The 19,311-nt window shown below is 40.7% G+C and overlaps 2 protein-coding genes across 3 annotated transcripts; both read left to right on the forward strand.

Annotated features, from left to right (window-relative positions):
- Positions 1 to 13: 13 nt before the first annotated feature.
- On the forward strand, positions 14 to 18,416 carry actn2b (actinin, alpha 2b). 2 transcript variants are annotated; one of them, XM_079363097.1, is made up of 21 exons: positions 14 to 379; positions 4,884 to 4,998; positions 5,250 to 5,369; positions 5,489 to 5,575; positions 5,743 to 5,830; positions 6,052 to 6,130; positions 8,488 to 8,569; positions 8,814 to 8,899; positions 9,553 to 9,645; positions 9,990 to 10,220; positions 10,664 to 10,811; positions 10,996 to 11,146; positions 13,334 to 13,442; positions 14,360 to 14,500; positions 14,757 to 14,939; positions 15,212 to 15,346; positions 15,622 to 15,801; positions 15,950 to 16,096; positions 16,703 to 16,768; positions 16,880 to 17,038; positions 17,279 to 18,416. In XM_079363097.1, exons 1-21 carry the CDS (start codon positions 251 to 253, stop codon positions 17,435 to 17,437), a joined length of 2,688 nt encoding a protein of 895 aa, XP_079219223.1. In that variant the 5' UTR covers positions 14 to 250; the 3' UTR covers positions 17,438 to 18,416. The 2 variants fall into 2 exon arrangements, with proteins under 2 accessions (XP_079219223.1, XP_079219224.1); XM_079363098.1 differs by lacking the exons at positions 14 to 379; positions 4,884 to 4,998; positions 5,250 to 5,369; positions 5,489 to 5,575; positions 6,052 to 6,130 and having other exon boundaries at positions 5,749 to 5,830; positions 17,279 to 18,414.
- On the forward strand, positions 11,613 to 12,839 carry LOC306836155 (uncharacterized protein). Its single transcript, XM_079363105.1, has 3 exons — positions 11,613 to 11,719; positions 11,806 to 11,864; positions 11,968 to 12,839. The coding sequence occupies exons 1-3, from the start codon at positions 11,670 to 11,672 to the stop codon at positions 12,741 to 12,743; spliced, it is 885 nt and encodes a 294-aa protein (XP_079219231.1). The 5' UTR covers positions 11,613 to 11,669; the 3' UTR covers positions 12,744 to 12,839.
- Positions 18,417 to 19,311: the final 895 nt, after the last annotated feature.

The raw sequence follows: 19,311 nt of genomic DNA on the forward strand, positions 1-19,311 counted from the left end.
TGGATTTTGGAGGACGGTATGCGAGCGTCACGTGACTTTGCAGTACTAATGATACAGTCGCTTGTTGATCTGTGGCAACCCGGGTCCAGACGTCTGACAGGTCGGGAGGACAAGGGCAAGCGTGACGGAGTGAAGAGAGCAGAGAGAGTCAGATAACTATCCCGTCCTCGACGTTACAGTCAACACAGCTGTCCGTCGTCAAGGGCAGATAGAGTTTTTTTTTGAGTGAACAGAAAGTAAAGATACAACAATGATGATGACCCAGATGGAAACAACGGTGCTATATAATAACGGCTACGAGGAAGAGTATATGCTGCAGGAAGATGAGTGGGACAGGGACATGCTTCTGGACCCTGCGTGGGAACAGCAGCAGAGGAAGGTAAGTTATCGTCCAAACACTTTGTGAAAAAAATAAATCCAACCCAAGTCTGTGTGGTCTGAGGTGAGAGATGCAAGAAATAATAAACCGTGTAGCTACTACATCCAGAGGTGTTGGAATACATAAAGGAGCAATGCTTGTTAAACCGGAGGAAAATAGTAGTTTATACAGTATTAAACTTTGACAGCGCTGCACGGATGAGACCAAGTCGACCAATGTACGGAGTAGAACATCCGACTGACACTTTCAAAATAAAACACCTGTTGCCGAAACTAACGTTTCCAGGGTCGTTAGAGGGGGGTCCAGTCTTATATGGACTTTTATTACATTATACACTAAGATATAACCAGTTTCTGTTTCAACAGCATCATGGAGACATTCAACACATCTGTACCTGCTCTTATTCAACTGTAATATTTACACTAACCTATATGTTCAACCAATGTTTGTAAAGGAATTAGTTATTTCAAGGTGGTTAAATTAGGCTACATCATTTACCACCAGTGGAGTTATAAAACATTAACAGTCAATGTTATTATTATACTGTTGTTTAATAGCAGCCTATCCAACTCTCAAAGTGAGCAGTAGTCTACATTCAAAACTGGCACAGGTTGTAGCAAGATGAAGTGTAAATTACAGAAGTGGCCTTGTTAAAATTAAAGCTATAAAAGAAGATAAAACTTCATGACTATGCACTGTTTAAGGAATATGTTATCACCCTCCGAAACATCAGGAAATGTAATACAGTAATGCATAGACCTATATGGATTTATACAGAGTTTTTACGTTGATGAAAGCATCACTGAACTTCCGGCACGGTGCTTTTACATGCTGTTACCTTGACGCAGCCAAAGGTCTGGGCTGAGAGGCATGACAGACGGATGCGGTGGGTACCAGCTAACAATAGCTCTTCCTTCCAGCGGCTCTGCAGACTGATACGCGCGGAATGCGAGCTGTCAACAGATGCTTCTAACACATGATGACGCTCTTGGGATTAGAAAGGACGCTACATCTAATTTTAACCTCAGGGACCAAAAGGCATTATAGTAGGGTTAATCCAGTGTCCTTGGTGCGGAATTCTTTTGTTTATAGGAACCATGCAGAAATATCATAGCAGCATCGACTCTATACTCAATATAGCCTCAGCTTCCCACACTGTCAGATGGTTCTAGGGCTTTAAGAATTGGCCTGAGCCTTAAACTGTAGCTCTTTGCACAACTGTGGACCATCAGCTTCATGCCTGTTCCCTCCTGTGGCCTCAACAGTGATGACTAAACGGTATATTTTTGGTAACTAAAGGCAGCAACACTTCAGTCATCTTCCCAATCTATACACACGCCTATATGTTTCCAGCATCTCTCTATTTTGCAATTTATTAGGCCTAGTGTTCAGATGTAGTGACATGTTAAAAGATGGTCACATACAATAGCACTGGTGGTTCTCTTACTGCCTGTTTGTTAAATACCACAGACATTTCTAATGAATGATTATTGCTATTTCTTTCACCAGAAGGTGACACCTTTTTCCCTATATTCTAAATAGTGTCTCTCCCGTTAAGTGAAACCTCATGTTGAGCAAAGTCAAAGAGCAGTTAGTTTATTTTAAATCAGACAAGAAGCTGTAGGAGATTTTCTTCATAGGATTTCAATCTGATGATGCATTTTGACGTTATGTAATAATTACCTGACATGGACAGGTTCATAGAGGACACTGCTAAACCAATAAGCCAAGTCTGCAGTGGCAGGGTGTTGTGTTACCCTAAGGACAATTGCAGAACTGTTATAAAATGACTGAAGTCATATTAGTTCAGTGGAGGAAAAAAGGTATACAAAACGAATTTTGTCAGCTCACAAGCTCTTTGTAATAAGTGTCACATTTGATTGTCTTCTTTTTTTTTTTCTTTTTCCATTCTCAGAACCCAGCTGACTAGTGTCTGACTTAGCGAGGCCCCAAAGGCCTTAACCACTTTAAAGGGAGGGCTGGTCCTCTCTGGATGTGATTCATAAATATTTTTAGCTTTTATCGTCACTGGTCACTAGTGTCGGAGGAGACAGCAGGCTTGGAAAGTGGGCTTTACGGTTCTTTGACTGGGATTGAGTAAAATGTGTGGGTCCAGCAGGCCACATATTTAAACAAAGACCGTTACGCCCACACACACTTTTAGTAAGATGATCTTTACTCCAAGCCTTTTGATATATATTTGTTTTTCTCCAGCAAGATGGTTGAAGAATTAGGGCTGGAAAATGGTTAGAATATCTTCCTCAAGTAATGACAATGTTCTGCGTTCACTACAGGACTGAATGCACAAATGCTTGAGTTCAAGCTGAACGATGCTCAAATTGGCCAATATTGAGTACATTAAACTAATCACTATTTATGATTTCATTTAGTTTTAAATGAATAAAAACACATTTATAAAACTATTTAAAAAAAAAGTCTATATAAAGACTTAAAGTTAAGATTAACCAAAAATGAAAAGACAAAAACAAAGACATTCACTTTGACAGATCTATTCATGCCTATCCTGGTGGTATACCCTTCAAATGATATGCATTTCTGACTTTGTTCCTATCCTGTATCCATTCCTGCCTGTCTTTATACCACAGCATAGTAACAAGTGTGACCTGGAAGGGCGGCATACATGTACTGTGATAAAGCTGTCGCCTTGCAGCTGTAACCAATCACTTTATAAGTGGCAAAGTAGTGACAACGAGTGACGCGAAGGGAAAACTTGCTCCGCAACCACGTGACATTTCCATTCATGTTGACATGGCGAGACAATTTGACGTTTTTTTTTTTCCTCCTGGCTTCTTATCGTGAGGCACAGCAGAGCGGTCTAAATTTAACACCTTATATCGGTCGGAATGTGCTCCGTGGTCGGCTCCCAGCTTTCATCTGTACAGAGTTGAGCACCCGTGAACTCTGCTGGTCTCTATTGAAAGGGGAAATAAAAATAGGAGAAGACAGTGATCCTGTCTTAACATGATTTACAGTGTTTCAGTACCACACATAGAGATTGTTTGTTCTGATGCTTGTTAGCTTTAGAAGAAGGAGAAAGTTGCAACTTGACACGTATAAGTGTCACTAAAGGTTAATCTGAAAATGTAGCACTGGTCACAAAGGTTAACATTTATTTGGTATATAATCTTACAGTGGAGACTTGTTAAGATGTAAGGTTTCTCAGTTTGTTTAGGTCTTTCTCAAAGATAAATCTTCTTTTTATAGTTTAATCCACGCAAAGAAAAATTATTTAAATTGAGCTTAAAGTAATATTGGAAGCATTTTACACCAATCACTTTGTATGGTAATGAACAACAGGCAACATGACATGACACCCCGTGCAGTGTTTGGATTGATTTATATGGCAAGGTCTTGTGAAGGACTTACTGTCAAAATCCAAAGAATGTATTGTTAAAGTGATGACAGAATGCTTTGCCTTTCTAAACCCAAGCTAACATGGAAACCCCAACACAAATTGGAACCCAACACTTTTTTTTTTACTTGAAAAGCCTGTCAAGCCAAACTATGTGACAATTTGAGAACTTCTGTAACTAACATAGGTGGGGCATTGCATCAATAGAGGGGGGTTGGGGGGGGGGGAGTTTTGTGAGGCTTATTTTAGCAAACACCAAAAGGATGAAATGTTAGCTTCATTGTCTAGACTGCCATGTCTGACTTGTATTTGGCTAGTTGGCCAGTAACAAGTTGTTTTTCAAGCTAACATTAATAGGTCACCAACAACAAAAGCACAAAGAGTAGCTAGAGTATAACTAAGCAGCTTTTTTAATTTTTATTTTTTACAAAAGTTATTTCAAGCGATATACTTTCAGGTTTGGGGAAAGATTGTATAAAGAGACCTGGATTACAGCAGCGTTTTAAGCTAGGTGCTGCTCATTTCTAGGAATTTACTTATTGTTGCACAAAGCCAAAATATTCTGAAAAAATAGCCCAGATTATCTGGATAGCTTCTATGTAGTGAGAGCGATAAAGCACAAACATGATAGTATCATTAATTTGCACTTTCCAGACCCTGTGGCTCGGAAGTGTTAGGACACAAACTCTGGAATCAGCTAGCGAACCTGAATGTTAAGTGTCAATTATGAGAATACAGTAAATGTTGTGTGTTAATACTGGGATATAAATATTTCAAGACTTCTCTTTCAAAATGTTATAAGGGATTGGAAGACTTCCTGGCTGCATAGGTTTTAAAAAGTATTAGTTGGCTAGCTTAACAAATTATTAAAACGTTAACTTGATAAGTGAAACTTGCCCAACAATTACATTTTCTTGGTATGGAGCAAAGTCTAAAACAGAATGATGCTGATCAAGTTTAGTTCTTTGTGTGTTACTAATATTCAGAAGTTGATTGCTGCAGTTTAAGTGTGCGTCAACAGGATGCTTGTTGTAGTTCATTGTAGAATCTGCGGGAAAAAAATCTGAAATTCTCATGCAATTTTTTTTATAGTGGCTTTGCAATAATTCTGTGATATCTCTCTATGATCAGACATTCACAGCCTGGTGTAACTCCCACCTGAGGAAAGCTGGTACTCAAATTGAAAACATTGAGGAGGATTTCAGGAATGGACTGAAACTCATGCTGCTTCTGGAAGTTATCTCTGGTATGTTAAGTTAACACCTTTAAAAACTTCTGTTTAGTTCATTTTTCTATGTATTATGACCATAGACTGTAATATGACTTGTACACCAGTAGGATTACAGGAACATGATAATAACTGTAAGACACCTGTATTCAGTATTTGTATTTGGTGGTTGATTGTGACATAGTGTACTTGTTTTAATGTGTTTTTGGGGGGAATTGAAACAACAACACATGAATATCTGATTGTGTCACATTACACTCTGTCTGCAGGAGAAAGGTTACCCAAGCCAGACAGAGGGAAGATGCGGTTTCATAAGATTGCTAACGTCAACAAAGCATTGGACTTCATCACAAGCAAAGGAGTGAAACTGGTCTCTATTGGAGCTGAAGGTAAATTAATCCCTTCTGTAAATATAAATGTGGCCTCAATGAACTTACAGACAGAAGGGAAATGTATATTTTATTGCTCTCCCAAATGATTGAAACATGTTTGTTTTTTTTTCTTTCAGAGATTGTGGACGGTAACGTTAAGATGACCCTTGGAATGATCTGGACTATCATCCTCCGCTTTGCCATTCAGGATATTTCTGTGGAAGGTGGGATAAAAAAAAAAATCTAAATTAAGTTTATTTTCTCAAGACATGTCAACTGAATGTACGCGAGAAAAATATAAAAAGGAAAATAGCAAAAAAAAAAGATATATAGTTCTATATATACAGATATGTTTGTAAACCTAGTAAGTAACATTTCCTTTTCTTCTTAGAAACATCTGCCAAGGAAGGTCTTCTTCTGTGGTGTCAGAGAAAGACTGCCCCCTACAGGAATGTCAATGTACAAAACTTCCATGTCAGGTAAGCGGACAGTAACATCTTTCAATGAGTTTTGGCAGGTTTTATCAACAGTCTTTGATCAAAAGCTAATCTTCATGATCAAAAGGAAAAGTTTAAATGTCTTCATAAGTTGTAAAATATTGTATATTGAGTGATTAGGTTCCTCTGATGGGATATCCTCCTAAAATAAATCTTGACTTTGACCTGACATGTTGGTTCTTTCCGCTCATCGGCCCGTGTAGCTGGAAGGACGGCCTGGCCTTCTGCGCCCTGATTCATAGACACAGACCTGACCTGCTCGACTACTCTAAACTCAACAAGGTGTCGTGTGGTTTCACTTGTAACCAGGATGCCGTGTTTATCACTAACCGAGTTATTTCCACACATTTAACACTTCTGTCACAGTATAAACGAATGAAAAAGACACAAAGATGAATGTCACTTTAATGATACGATGTAAAACAATGATAAATCTCAGTTTAAATCTGCCACTGGTAGTTTGTGTGCTACCAGTGGCATTATTAAATTTTTTTTTTTTTTTACTGCTTGTTTTGTTCACGGATGTCTTGGAAAAGATGTGGCATTTGAAATGACACACTCTCTTGTTTGCAGTGTAATTTATTCAGGTTGAATTGAGGTGACTGTCGCTGTGTTTGGTGTAGTTAGAGTAAGACATTGGACATAAAGCATCGGATGTATTTCTTCTTCCCAGCAGAATGGCATTCAATTAGGCCCACCTCATGCTTCATTATTTTGAAACAAATCTGTTTCTTGGCTCATCATTTTAGCAGGAGAATCATCCAAAAGAAAAAAAAAAGGTTTATATTTTCCCACTGCGCTGTGCTCATTACAATGTTGGATATCTAAGTTCCCTTATCTTATCTGTTGTTGCCTCTCGTGCATTGACGAAAACCTGAAGTGATAAATATGCAAAGCCAGGCATGTCTGCCTTGAAACTATGACAAAAAGATATTCAAGTTAGAATATTCCCCCCAGCATATGGGTGTGTTTGCATGTATTTTCTTGGCAAACAAATGTTCAGCTCATTTTAATTTTGTGGCTTTAATAGATGGCCAGGGTTGTTTGTGTTTTTGTATAAACAGGCGAGGGCCTTGGTGAGTCGTCATGCTTATTATTCCAGCTCCAGAGAGCACCGCTGACAGCCCGTCTGTGTTTGTTTGTGAGGCAACAATAATACTAATAAAGTAAGGCACCTCCTTTTCTTCCTGGAAGAAGATGCCGTCGTATCAAGGTGAAGGCAAGGGCTAATTTGAGACTTCTCCTCTCACCGTGACTGGTTATGAGGAGTGACTTTTTCATTTGTTTTGGAAACAGAAGCTCTCACTTTTCAGTACGTAGCTCCCCGTCCCTGACTTGGCGTTGACCCTGAATAGTCACAGAAACATGAGCCTGGTCCTTGCAGAGCTCAGGCTTAGCTTTGCTGCTGCTATTGTCACATAGTGTTCCCCCGTTAGTGACTCCCATGCTCAGGAAAGTTAGGAAGAAGTTGGTGGAATGGTCACTGTGGTATTTATTTAAATTGATATAAGTGCAAGGATACTGTATCAGGAGAAGAGATTCATCGTGGCTATGTATTCCTCTCACCGGCTATTTCTCACTCTTTGAATCTATTTGACACATATTCACACATCCAGTCACACCTCGACTTTTCAGTTCTGCTTCTGCTGCCAGGAGACAGATTCACTGTGAGCCAGGCAGCTGTTTAGTCTGGCTCCAGGTGAGTGCATTTGTTAAGCTTGCTGGGATACAGCCCGCCGAGACAGATACACACACGCACACACAGACACACACAAGCACACACACAGTGCAGGCCTCGGGGTATCTATCCGTCCATCCCTCCTTCATCAATTTACCACCCTATTCATCCACGTCTCTCTTCTTCACTGGATCTGTGAGCAGCTGGCCCTGTCATGTAGTGTCCCTGCCCCCACCCCATCCTCCACCACTAAAGAAGAGTGGTCCAGAGATAGGGACAATAGCAGCGACAGCAGCATGATAGCATGATCCCTTTACCCCGCTGTCCTCACTCACCTCACTGACTGTCCCATTAGCTGGGGAAAGGCGTCACCGTCAGCTGTTGGCTCAATGCACCACTCCCACTCTGTTTAAACACTTTGTTTTCCCCAACAGAACACCTCATTTATTTGATAAAACACTTTTTTTTTTTACATTTTATACTAAAAGTGTTGTTTTTTTCCAAGTCAGTTATGATAATATAAATAAATAAACATAGGCTGGCCTCATGTATACAGCGTTCAATTATTAGATTTGCCACAAAATTGTTTTTTTTTAAACGATCAATAATTACACTAATCAGTAGTGTATCCTGTTGTGGTTTTCAGAAAAAATCCCCAAAAAGTCAGTCCAAAAAAAAAGTGACGTATAGAAGATTTTAAGAAATTATTTTCCGATTCAGACAAGATCCATAGGTCTGATATAACCACAACATCAACATGTGTTGTCCCCAATAAATAAGCAGAAAACATAGGAAACATATATCAGTTTAGGCTCTTTCAAGTACAAATGTAAAACGAGTGCAGCTGCAGAGTAGGTGGTCAGGGAGTATGATGTGTCCACCATAGCATGGAGGTCAGTGCGGTGGCATTTTAAGTCCAGCATTGCAGTCCAGTGATGCGGAATTGTGTTTCTGTATTTAGGATGATCCTCTGGGGAACCTGAACCTGGCTTTTGACATAGCCGAGAAACACCTGGACATTCCCAAAATGCTGGATGCAGAAGGTAATGTTTAATGCAATAGATGTATCCTAATTTCAGCTTGCTCATAGTCCTCTCATTGAAATACAGATAATATTCTTACTATTAGTATTCTTCCCTTCTGGTGTTTGACTATGTCTATTTCAGCCTTTTTTTTCTCTCCAAAAATTGACTCGCAGTTTCTGTCTCCTTTCATTCTCTTTAAAGATTTTTCCACATTTGGATTTCTATCTGTAACCTCGACTTTTCTTCCCTCACATTTCAATAGATATCATCAACACCCCAAAGCCCGATGAGAGAGCTATCATGACCTACGTGTCCTGTTTTTATCACGCTTTTGCTGGAGCAGAGCAGGTATCCATCTCTACGTTTATATGAGCACCATTTTCCTACTAAGGGTCCATATTCTGATGAAGGCAATATTCTGGGTTTAATTGCTCTGCAGAGCAATATTCCCGTTTACAAGTTAATCCGCATATTTCAAATAAACCCTAGCAGTAGTAGTAGCGTCATAAGAAGACGTCATCTAAACACCAAACAAATCCTTGAAGTAGCATTCAGGAGCATAGTCTGACTAACGCATTTTCATTACCCAATATTCGTGTTGACACAGGCACATGCCAACGGGTGTAATTTGGCTTTTTGATCATCAGAAAATGAGCTTAATCCAGTTCTGACAATTAAAAGAAGGTGTTTTCATGACTCCTACGCAATCAGAACATCGTCATTATTTCGATTAATACAGGAATATGGTGTGCATGTAAACAGTTAATGTTAAAACTATTCCCATAACAATTTCTATTTTATGAGTAAGTTATCCCTAATGTCCGTATGTCTTTTTAAGTGTATTCACAGTCTCAGGAAAATGAATTTTAAGTGTGATTTTGACTTTTTGATGGTAAAATAAGTCCTTCCTATTATGTTTTCAGTTGATTTAAAAGGATCCATAAAAGCATGACCCACTGCGATACTCTGCCTGTAACATTTATTTGACCCTGTACTCCCAGGCAGAGACGGCTGCCAACCGGATCTGTAAGGTGCTCGGTGTAAACCAGGAGAATGAGAAAATGATGGAGGAGTATGAGAGACTGGCCAGTGAGGTGAAGCATTATTTGAATTTCATTAAATATAAATGTCGAGAATTACCTTCTGCAATGATGAAATTTTATGTCATAAAAGCTTTGATGTTTCAAACTTTGGCACCTTTGCGCATAATTGTTTGTACATGACACAGAACTTTGTCCTCTGCTTATTGCATGATGAAAGAAGTTCAAAGTAGAAACACAGACTCTATTCCTTTACCCGCTCCTGTACATCATTGCTGCGATAGGCTGAGGCCAATGTGCTGAGAAAAAAAAAGAAAAAAAGACATTTCATCACTACTTTCCTTACATGGAGCACCTTGGCCTGGACATTTTTTTCACGTTATCTTTGTGTTTCCCAGCTGCTGGAGTGGATCCACCGTACCACACCCTGGCTAGAGAACCGGACTCCGGAGAAGACCATGGCGGAAATGCAGCGGAAGCTGGAGGATTTCAGGGACTACAGACGCCAGCACAAGCCCCCTAAAGTGCAGGAAAAGTGCCAGCTGGAAATTAACTTCAACACCCTGCAGACCAAGTTGCGCATCAGCAATCGCCCTGCCTTCATGCCTTCTGAGGGGAAGATGGTGTCTGTAAGTCACATTGTAAAATGTGTCTTCTGATTGTAATTAAGAAGTGTGCTGGACAAGTCGCTTGAGAAATAAATCTTACATAGGAATAAGAAATGACAGGCTCTGACAGTTAAACAATAGACGGAAATATAGTAATGAAAGAATACGTTTCATACCAGCTTACTTTTGAACTTACTTCTTGAACGTGTATTGCTTTTTCTATTTGAGACACTGTTTATTTCCATTTCAGCCTCATACACTTTATATTCTATACTACTTAGTGTTTTCATATTTCACCTATATTTGATGGTCTTTCATGTTATTAATATCTTGTGTGGTAATTTTGGAGCATCTTCCTTTAGTATGAGGTGTCTTTTGGTATCTTTATATTTCTATGTCCATTTTTAAACATCTTAACGTTACACATTTAAGATATGATTTGTCTATTTTCCTTGTGTGTACAGGACATAGCCAGTGCATGGCAGGGCCTGGAGCAGGCAGAGAAAGGCTATGAGGAGTGGCTCCTTACTGAGATCCGGAGGCTGGAGAGGCTGGACCACCTGGCTGAGAAGTTCCGCCAAAAAGCCACTAATCATGAGAACTGGGCCAGCGGTCAGTTCTAGTTGTTTTTTTTCCTGGTGATCTTTGCTTGCTAGCTCACGATTCACCTTCAGGCCCCTGCATACCTGATCGAGTGTTTCCAGGCTCGTTGTTTAGCTCTAACTTGCTCATCATCAGACTGTTCCCATCTCTGACCTCGAACCTCTCGTCCTCTTTGATTATGTGTGATACGTAGGAAAAGAAGTGATGCTGATCCAGAAGGACTACGAAACAGCCACGCTGACAGAAATAAAAGCGCTGCTTCGAAAACACGAGGCCTTCGAGAGTGACTTGGCGGCCCACCAGGACAGAGTGGAGCAGATTGCAGCCATTGCTCAGGAACTAAAGTACGTTCCCTTTAGCAGACGTTTGCGCTGATGTGTCACGGAAGCCCAGGAGTGCGTTTTCACTCCTGCCAAAACAAAAATCAGAGAAGGGAGGGAGGGAGAGGACAATGTCCAGATTAATCAGCAAATGCAATCTTGATTTCTGCTCTGTCTTTCACATATTAACTACAAATATAGTAAAAACCTACTAGGCTGATTGCCTAGAATACAAGTAACAAAGTACATGTGGTAGAGAACAAGAGAGCATAAAATAACCAAAATGTAAAGTCACGTGAGATCATTTTGAACCACTGTAGACAAAACATCCTTCTGAAGCGCCCTCTTCACCTTGAAGTGGATTTCACAACACAAACGTTTCAATACAAGGGTGAGGGGTTTGGTTTCGAGGCATGCTGTTGGTTCAATCAGCAGCCAATGATGTACACCTGCCGTCAATGATGAACACCTGGCCGCTGTTACCTTCTCAGCCTCTGATTTGTCAGAGTACTTCCAGGATCATATTTAAACGGAGCTCTGAGAGGAGATGGTATTATTTCAGCAGACAAGCAAAATGGCTCCTGTGGTCCCTGCAAGGTATGTGAATGTTTGTCTGAATTGTGTTTGCAATTTGATACTTAGCTTTACTCTAAATGTTGATGCCGATTTATTTTTGTGTTTAGTCAGTTGCTTCTTCTTACACTGTTAAGCTGGAATGTCCACTGCTTTCCTGCTAAACAAGGTAAAAAATCCTGTTTCTTTAGTTTCTAAAAAAAAAAAAGACTTGAAATGTACTCTGAAAGCAGTTTATGTAAACTTTCCTTAATGAATTCTCTTTCACCCAGTGGGAGGTCTGTCTGCAGTGTGGCGTCCTGACGCGGTCCCTGCTAGCTCACCGTACACTGCTCCTGCTCAGCCTTCCAGTGGGAACCCTCTTGTTTCATCGTATGAGCCGACGATGCCAATGGGACCGCAAATATATCCAGCAAACACTGCTCCAGAGATGTACAACATGGCTCCATGGGATGCCGCGCCTGTCCCACCCATGTCTCAACCCCAACCTTACTATGGCCTTCCTCCCCCTCCCCCTCCCCCTCCCCCTCCCCCTCCTCCTCCTCCTTCTTCTTTCTACCAGGCGGGTGAGGTGGCCAAACACAAGGGGAACTTAGAGCATGGTGTCTCGGAGCAAGAAACTACGGTGCTGGGCTTTCCTCCCCCACCTCCTCCTTTTCCAGAACCCTCCTACCAGGGTGGTGAGTTGAGTCGTTATGAAGCAGTGAAAGAGCATGGATATGAAGAGAGGGAAACGGAAGACCAAGGATACAGGCCTGCACCCCGCTTTGTCTCTCCTTACCCTGTGGCTGAACAGATGCCAGCTCCTTCCACGTTGGCACGAGCCCCCCAGCTGGCCCCATACGGCCTCAACGAGTTCTACCAATTCCTGTATGGTCAGCATCCTACTGGCACATTCTCTTACTATAACTCCAAACATGAAGCTGGGCAACACCACTCGGACGAACTTCACTACGAGAAGTACCCACTGCAAATGATGCCGATGGCTCCCAAAGGAGTTCCTACTAAGCAGGACTTGTGGAAGCCCCAGGACCCTAGCAAGAACTAAGTTTCAGAAGTATAGCAGCTCCAGTACCTGTAGTGTCAATGACTGTATTCAAGTTGTTTCTTCTGAAATGTAAATAAACTTTAAACTAGAACTGTGGTATGCTTGTTTTTGCCCTTTACTTAAAATGTTCATGAGACTACAAGAGACATTAAATCCTGTTGCTATCAAAGGAAAGGTGGAAACAAAAGACTTACCAGTTCTAATATTTTTGCCTTGTGTAGTCATTGAACAATACTGTAACTCTACAGAGGCACTCTAAAATTGATGACTTAGCGACTCAATCAGTTTCATTGTAGGTCAACCTAACATTAGCCTCGGCACAAAAGCTCAAGCCTTGTCATTTCTTTCACGTTGTACCAGTGCAGCTGCATTTGTAGACTGATTTGAAATGTTTCTGGCGTGCAGAAAATGACACCAAGTGAGGTTGCATTGTAATATCTTGTGGTTGGGTGCTTGACTCTGTTCAATAGCTTTGTTCTTTATCCTCTTTCTGCCTTTCACTGTAGCTATACAAGATACTATAAAGACCCTGAATTGAGTAATTTAAACCTTCAAATGACTTTCTTTTCTTTCTTTTTTTCCCCCTTTAGTGAGCTGGATTATCATGATGTTGCAGCTGTGAACCAACGCTGCCAGAGCATCTGTGACTTGTGGGACAAGCTGGGGACTCTAACCCAGAAGAGAAGGGAGTCCTTGGAGGTAAAGGCAACATTTAACAATAACATCAGTTTGTGAAAGTTCTCAATTGCTAACATGGTTATTGAAAGTGATCCACAAAGTCATTGGACTTTGTTAAAGATCTTTAAAACCGAGACTCGTTGACTTTAGGAATAACTTATGACTTTAATGTGCATTTACAATTGTGGATGCAAAGCATTCATGACAGTTGAGAAGCTCTTATATGCTGTCAGTGTGTGTTCTTATCGCTGGTGATTTCTGGAAATTTGAAGGAATTATTTCTTTGCCCATGTTGGGCCAAATCCCCACAAGAGTGCGCTAATGTTCCACAACAGATACAGGATGAAGTTGCTCCCAAGACCAACTTGGTGTAAGCATATCCGAGTGTCTGTCAATGACATCTGAGCAGTGAAGACACAACTGATTAATGAGCAGAGATAATTGGATCCCCTTTAAAATCCCTGACCCAGATAGAATGGTAAAATGGGAGGGTTGAAGGGGATAAAGGAGAAATAGATGGAAGAATCCTGTACAGAAAGTGACTGGCTGATGGCCCAGCAGCCACTTCCTCTGATCCATGCTGGCCATTCCAGACTGCAAATGTGTGAGGGCCCGGGCAAACGGCCAAGGATTAAGTCTGAATGACAGGGACAGAGGTCTGCTTTTTGTCTTATCTTCCACTCCCCGCTGTCCCCTGTTGGGGCAGAGGGTTTTTTTGTTGGGAAAAACCAAGCCAGGGTTGGGGGAGAATTAGTCCATACCACTGTTTTGGAGGAGTTGGAGGAGTCATTTAAAAAGGTGATAGGAAGTTTGTTTGGGGATTTGTGTATAAGACGGTTCCTTCATAGTTTAGTAAAGAGCCTAATACTGAAATATAAATTGGGCGTTGCAGGCTTTTCAGGATTTATTAACGCATTGATGTCTTGTAATCCTCTCAGCGGACTGATAAGCTGCTGGAGACTATTGATCAGTTGTTCTTGGAGTTTGCCAAGCGGTCTGCTCCTTTCAACAACTGGATGGAAGGAGCCATGGAAGATCTGCAGGACATGTTCATAGTGCATACCACTGACGAGGTCCAGGTAGGTTCAAACACACTATGCTTGCTAACTCACAGGCTAATTCTAAGTTAATTTTACCAAATATTTCCACACACAAAAAAAAAAATCCCTGTTAGAATTTAACCCTGCTCTCAATTTCCCTCTTTCATGGATGTTTCATATTACATAGGGAGTTGTGTTGGTAGGTATGTCACACATCAAAAAGAGAAAAGCATGAAATGTTCTCAGAAATGTCTGTTTCAATAAAAATTCAGGACTTCCCTATTCCACCTTCCAGAGTCTAATCGCAGCTCATGAGCAGTTCAAAGCTACCCTACCTGAGGCGGATGCAGAGAGACAGGCCATCCTGGGAATCCAAAATGAGGTGCAGAAAATTTCCCAGAGCTACGGGATCAAGGCCAACATTATCAACCCTTACAGCACCATCACTATTGAAGAGCTCCTTAACAAGTGGGAAAAGGTAGTTAACTAGTACATCATATTCATTCAGACCCTTACACTGGAAAAAGTAATTATTCAGATGAAAACTGTTTGACCATATACAACTATTACATATAAATCCCAATTCTGTAGATAACGTTAAGGTTAAGTGCTTCTCTTGTATTTTATCATTGACTTAAAGGACTAAGCACCTTGAATTTAATATAAATACACTAGTATAATTCTACTCAGTGTAAATGGCTGTTTTCAGGGGATCACTCAACGAGCCCTTTGTATTTGTGTGCTTTGAAGGTGAAGAAGCTGGTTCCTCAGAGAGATGGTGCTCTCCAGGAGGAGATGGCCCGTCAACATGCCAACGAGAGGCTGAGACGACAGTTTGCCGCCCAGGCTAATCTCATTGGTCCCTGGATCCAGACCAGGATGGAGGTTAGACATACAGGCCTCATGAGCAGTAATATCTCCAACTAATTAACTACAGCCTGCAGGTGGAAGATAATTATATGTCAGTGCTTTTGTACATAAAGACGACGGTGATGACAATAATCACCATGTTTAAATAATGAAAAGTCTTTCTTATATGTCCTGCTTTAATTTACATTTAGCCACAGGTAAATGATGTCTTCAATACAGCCATCGACTAAGCCGTTTTGTTTTTTGTTTTTTTGTTTTTTTATTAAATGGACCTTGTTTTGTCTTAACAGGAAATCGGGCGCTTCTCCCTGGAGATCGGAGGCACCCTGGAGGACCAGATGACCCAGCTGAAGCAAGTCGAGCATGTCATTGTCGCTTACAAGCCCAACATCGACAAGTTGGAGGGAGACCACCAGCTCATCCAGGAGTCCCTGGTGTTTGATAACAAACACACTAACTACACTATGGAGGTACAGGGCCGTTTTTTAAACTATGATGTTTTAGACTATGCCCATATATGGCTCTGGTTTTCAGTTTGGTTTTTTTTACAATGTTTTTTTATTTAACTAGTCAAGGTGTGCCTTCAAAGTAATGTCTGCTTTGTCAACACATCAACAGCACATCCGTGTCGGGTGGGAGCTGCTCCTCACAACCATCGCCCGAACGATCAACGAGATTGAGACCCAGATCCTGACCCGGGATGCCAAGGGAATCAGCCAGCAGCAGATGAATGAGTTTAGATCATCTTTCAACCACTTTGACAGGGTAAAGTTTGATTCCTTACCTTTTAAAAGGCACATTTTTACCTGAGTGACTGATCTGTGGGTCTCTGGGTGATGACAACTAAAGTGCAGGAGTAGATGTACTGTAAGTCCTATTGGAGAAAGAGGAGGAGAATGTAGCAGTCCTCCATTAGCCATCAGAGATTATCACACTATATTTTATCACTCGTACTTCAGCTTTTGTTTCTGGTACAGACAAGAACAGTTTGTTTTTATATGCTCACAACTTCCAAGTTGCAGTGTGTGTGGGCTTTCTTTATTACCTTCTTTAATGGATTCTCAAAAACAAACAAAAGATCTGGTGTTTACAGTTAAAATCATCACTCCATACACTTTTTAACGTAATTATTATAATTGTGTAGTTGACGGAGTCAGATTTAGGAAAAGTTAAAAAACAAAGACCACTGCATATCTACAGAGACAAAAAAAAAAAAAGACTGCTGGTTTAATACTAGATACACAAATGCATTGCACTTTATCCAGTGCACTTTATGTGTGACTCTATTATGCTTCATTGTTTCTGTAATCTTTAATTCTATTCTCCTTTTTTTTCTCCATTATGAACCTGAAATCTGGCATCTGACTGTAGAAGAAAAATGGAGCCATGGAGACTGATGACTTCAGAGCCTGCCTCATCTCCATGGGTTATGATTTGGTACAGTAATCAAAGAGTGGTGTGCTGGATGAGGTTTAACCATCAGTTGTTCTGAAACTGTTTTTTTCACCTATACAGAACAGACTCATTCTCTGTCTACGCCTTTCTTAGGGGGAGGTGGAGTTTGCCCGCATAATGATACTCGTGGACCCCAATGGCACCGGAAACGTCTCTTTCCAGTCTTTCATTGACTTTATGACCAGAGAGACAGCAGATACAGACACTGCAGAGCAGGTTGTGGCATCCTTCCGAATCCTGGCAACTGACAAGGTATCCTTGAGGGTGTTTGTGTATGTTTTTGCTGGCTTCCTGGCATATGTGCAGATATACTGAGCCAACACTTGTATTTTCTATTCCAGTCATTATTTCAAAGTATTTGCGTGCCATATTGTTTTATGATTCACAAAGAGTTTTGTTTGTGGGATTAAATTGGAAAATGGGGTTGGAGTACGAGTGGGACTCCCTTTTTTGGAAAACTGACTCACCTGCATTCTCTGTCCATCCGCGCAGCCGTACATACTGGTGGAGGAGCTGAGGAGGGAACTTCCACCTGAACAAGCTGAGTACTGCATCATGAGGATGCCGCCTTACGCCGGCCCTGGAGCACCACCCGGTGCACTGGACTACACCGCCTTCTCCACTGCCCTTTACGGAGAGAGCGACCTTTAACCAAGTAGACTTGCCCACTTCATGTACTGACCATTTATCTAATCATCCCCCAAAACCTGCCCATCTCCTCGTGATTTTAAAGAATCTGTAAGAATGTTGGAATAAACATGTTGAATGTGTTGTAAACATACCAGCTCTGTGAAGCACTCGACTGTCCATAATCATGTGGCGCACAGTCCTGTCATGTATCCTGGTACTTGTCTTGTCTCCTTGGATAAGTAACACCCCTAAAATAATACAAATTTCCATTTTCAAATTGTATTTTGTGAGCAACAGTACATTGTATGTTATGTTGTGTGTCATGGTATTAGTGCAGAGAGAAGAGCTTTTAGGATGGAGGTAAAGCGAAACTAGAAATGTACTTCACTAAAATAAAAATAAAAACATTTAAGAAAACTCCCTGCAAATTTTTTTTGTGTGTAATGCTCTTAAGGAATGCTAAATCAATCATTTTGTGTTTTTGTTTTCAAAGCCATTTGCAATATGTGAACCATGCGAGAATGTTCAAACACTGTGGATGTAATCAAAGTAATGGGGTTTTCTGCGAAAAGGATCGTCAGCCACTTCACACAATATAAACCGAAAGGCACCGAGGCACACAATTAATTTAAAACTCTATTTAGATGCTATTCCCTTTAAAAAGAAAAAGCTTAATTTTGCTGCAAGGAATGAACAAATCTTTTGAAAGCATTGAACAATAAGGTGGAAGAGCTGTTGTCAGTTTAGGTGAAAGCATTGAACTGATGGATTTTGGTTGAAAAAAATTACTCGGGCAGTAATGTCATCTTGAAGAAATTTGCAGGATTTGTTATCAATGAATTCAGTAAGTTACACTTTGTACTTGAGGGTAAAGTATTAATTCAATAAACTGTTTGTGACTTGTTCAAGTACTTTGACTTTTCACATGTCTCGTCTTCATCACTTTGAGTTTCTTTCATTTGCACTTTGTTAACATTTAAAACTGTAATCCAAAAACTACATTGTCTGATATAAACCGCTGTATTGATAGATATCTTTAAATAAAAGGACAAAGGCTTCATTTATTTCCAGTCAGATTGAATTAAACTTGATGTTTTGTATTGGAATCAAAACAGAAATATTTTAGTGTAACGACTAATGCACTTGGTTGTCTTAGATGGTTGCTCTGCACTTAGGAGGACGAAGGCGCACAAAGCCGCCTGCGACGCTCCAGCTGCAGAAGAAAAGGAGTTGGTGTGAAAGTGTGGAATAGTATGAGCGCAGACCTGGAGCGTTGTCTAAACATGATCCACTTTAAAAACGCGTACAGTGCAATGATTTTTACAAGGTACAGAAATGAGGGAGAGCTATAAGAAGGACAAAGAAGAACAGAATGGATGAATAAGATAACTATAATAATAAAACAGCTGTGATGGTGGTTGTGTTTGTGGGTTTTGTTATGAATAGTTCATGTAAGTGTTACTGAAGTGGATATTTCTCCTCCAAACCCAATTTTGAGAAAACACCCTTTAATGTTTGTCACAACAGGACAAAAACGTGCAGCGTTTTTACTGCTCAGAAAGCTGCATGTCAGGTACAAACAGGTGAGTTCACATCCTGTATCATAGCTCACACACAGGGGTGTTAGAGTGCAGACATGATATCTGAGATATGATCAGAGGAAGAGAAGGGGTATACAGAGGACTGATCGCGGTCTGTGCTTACTGTAGGTGCTACATTAACTACACTAGCTGTGACTCCTTGATACCTTCAGAGAACTGATCACTCATCTATCTGTGGTGATTGTGTTTGGAGAAAGTCACAAGGCTGCTGTCTTCTGATCTACCAGCAGACCAGATTCCCGTGGTCTACTACTGCAGTGAGAGAAGTCAAGAGGGTCAGGATGTTGTCCTGCT

This window comes from Symphodus melops (genome assembly GCF_947650265.1).
Source record: "Symphodus melops genome assembly, chromosome: 15".
In the NCBI taxonomy this organism is placed as follows: Eukaryota; Metazoa; Chordata; class Actinopteri; order Labriformes; family Labridae; genus Symphodus; species Symphodus melops.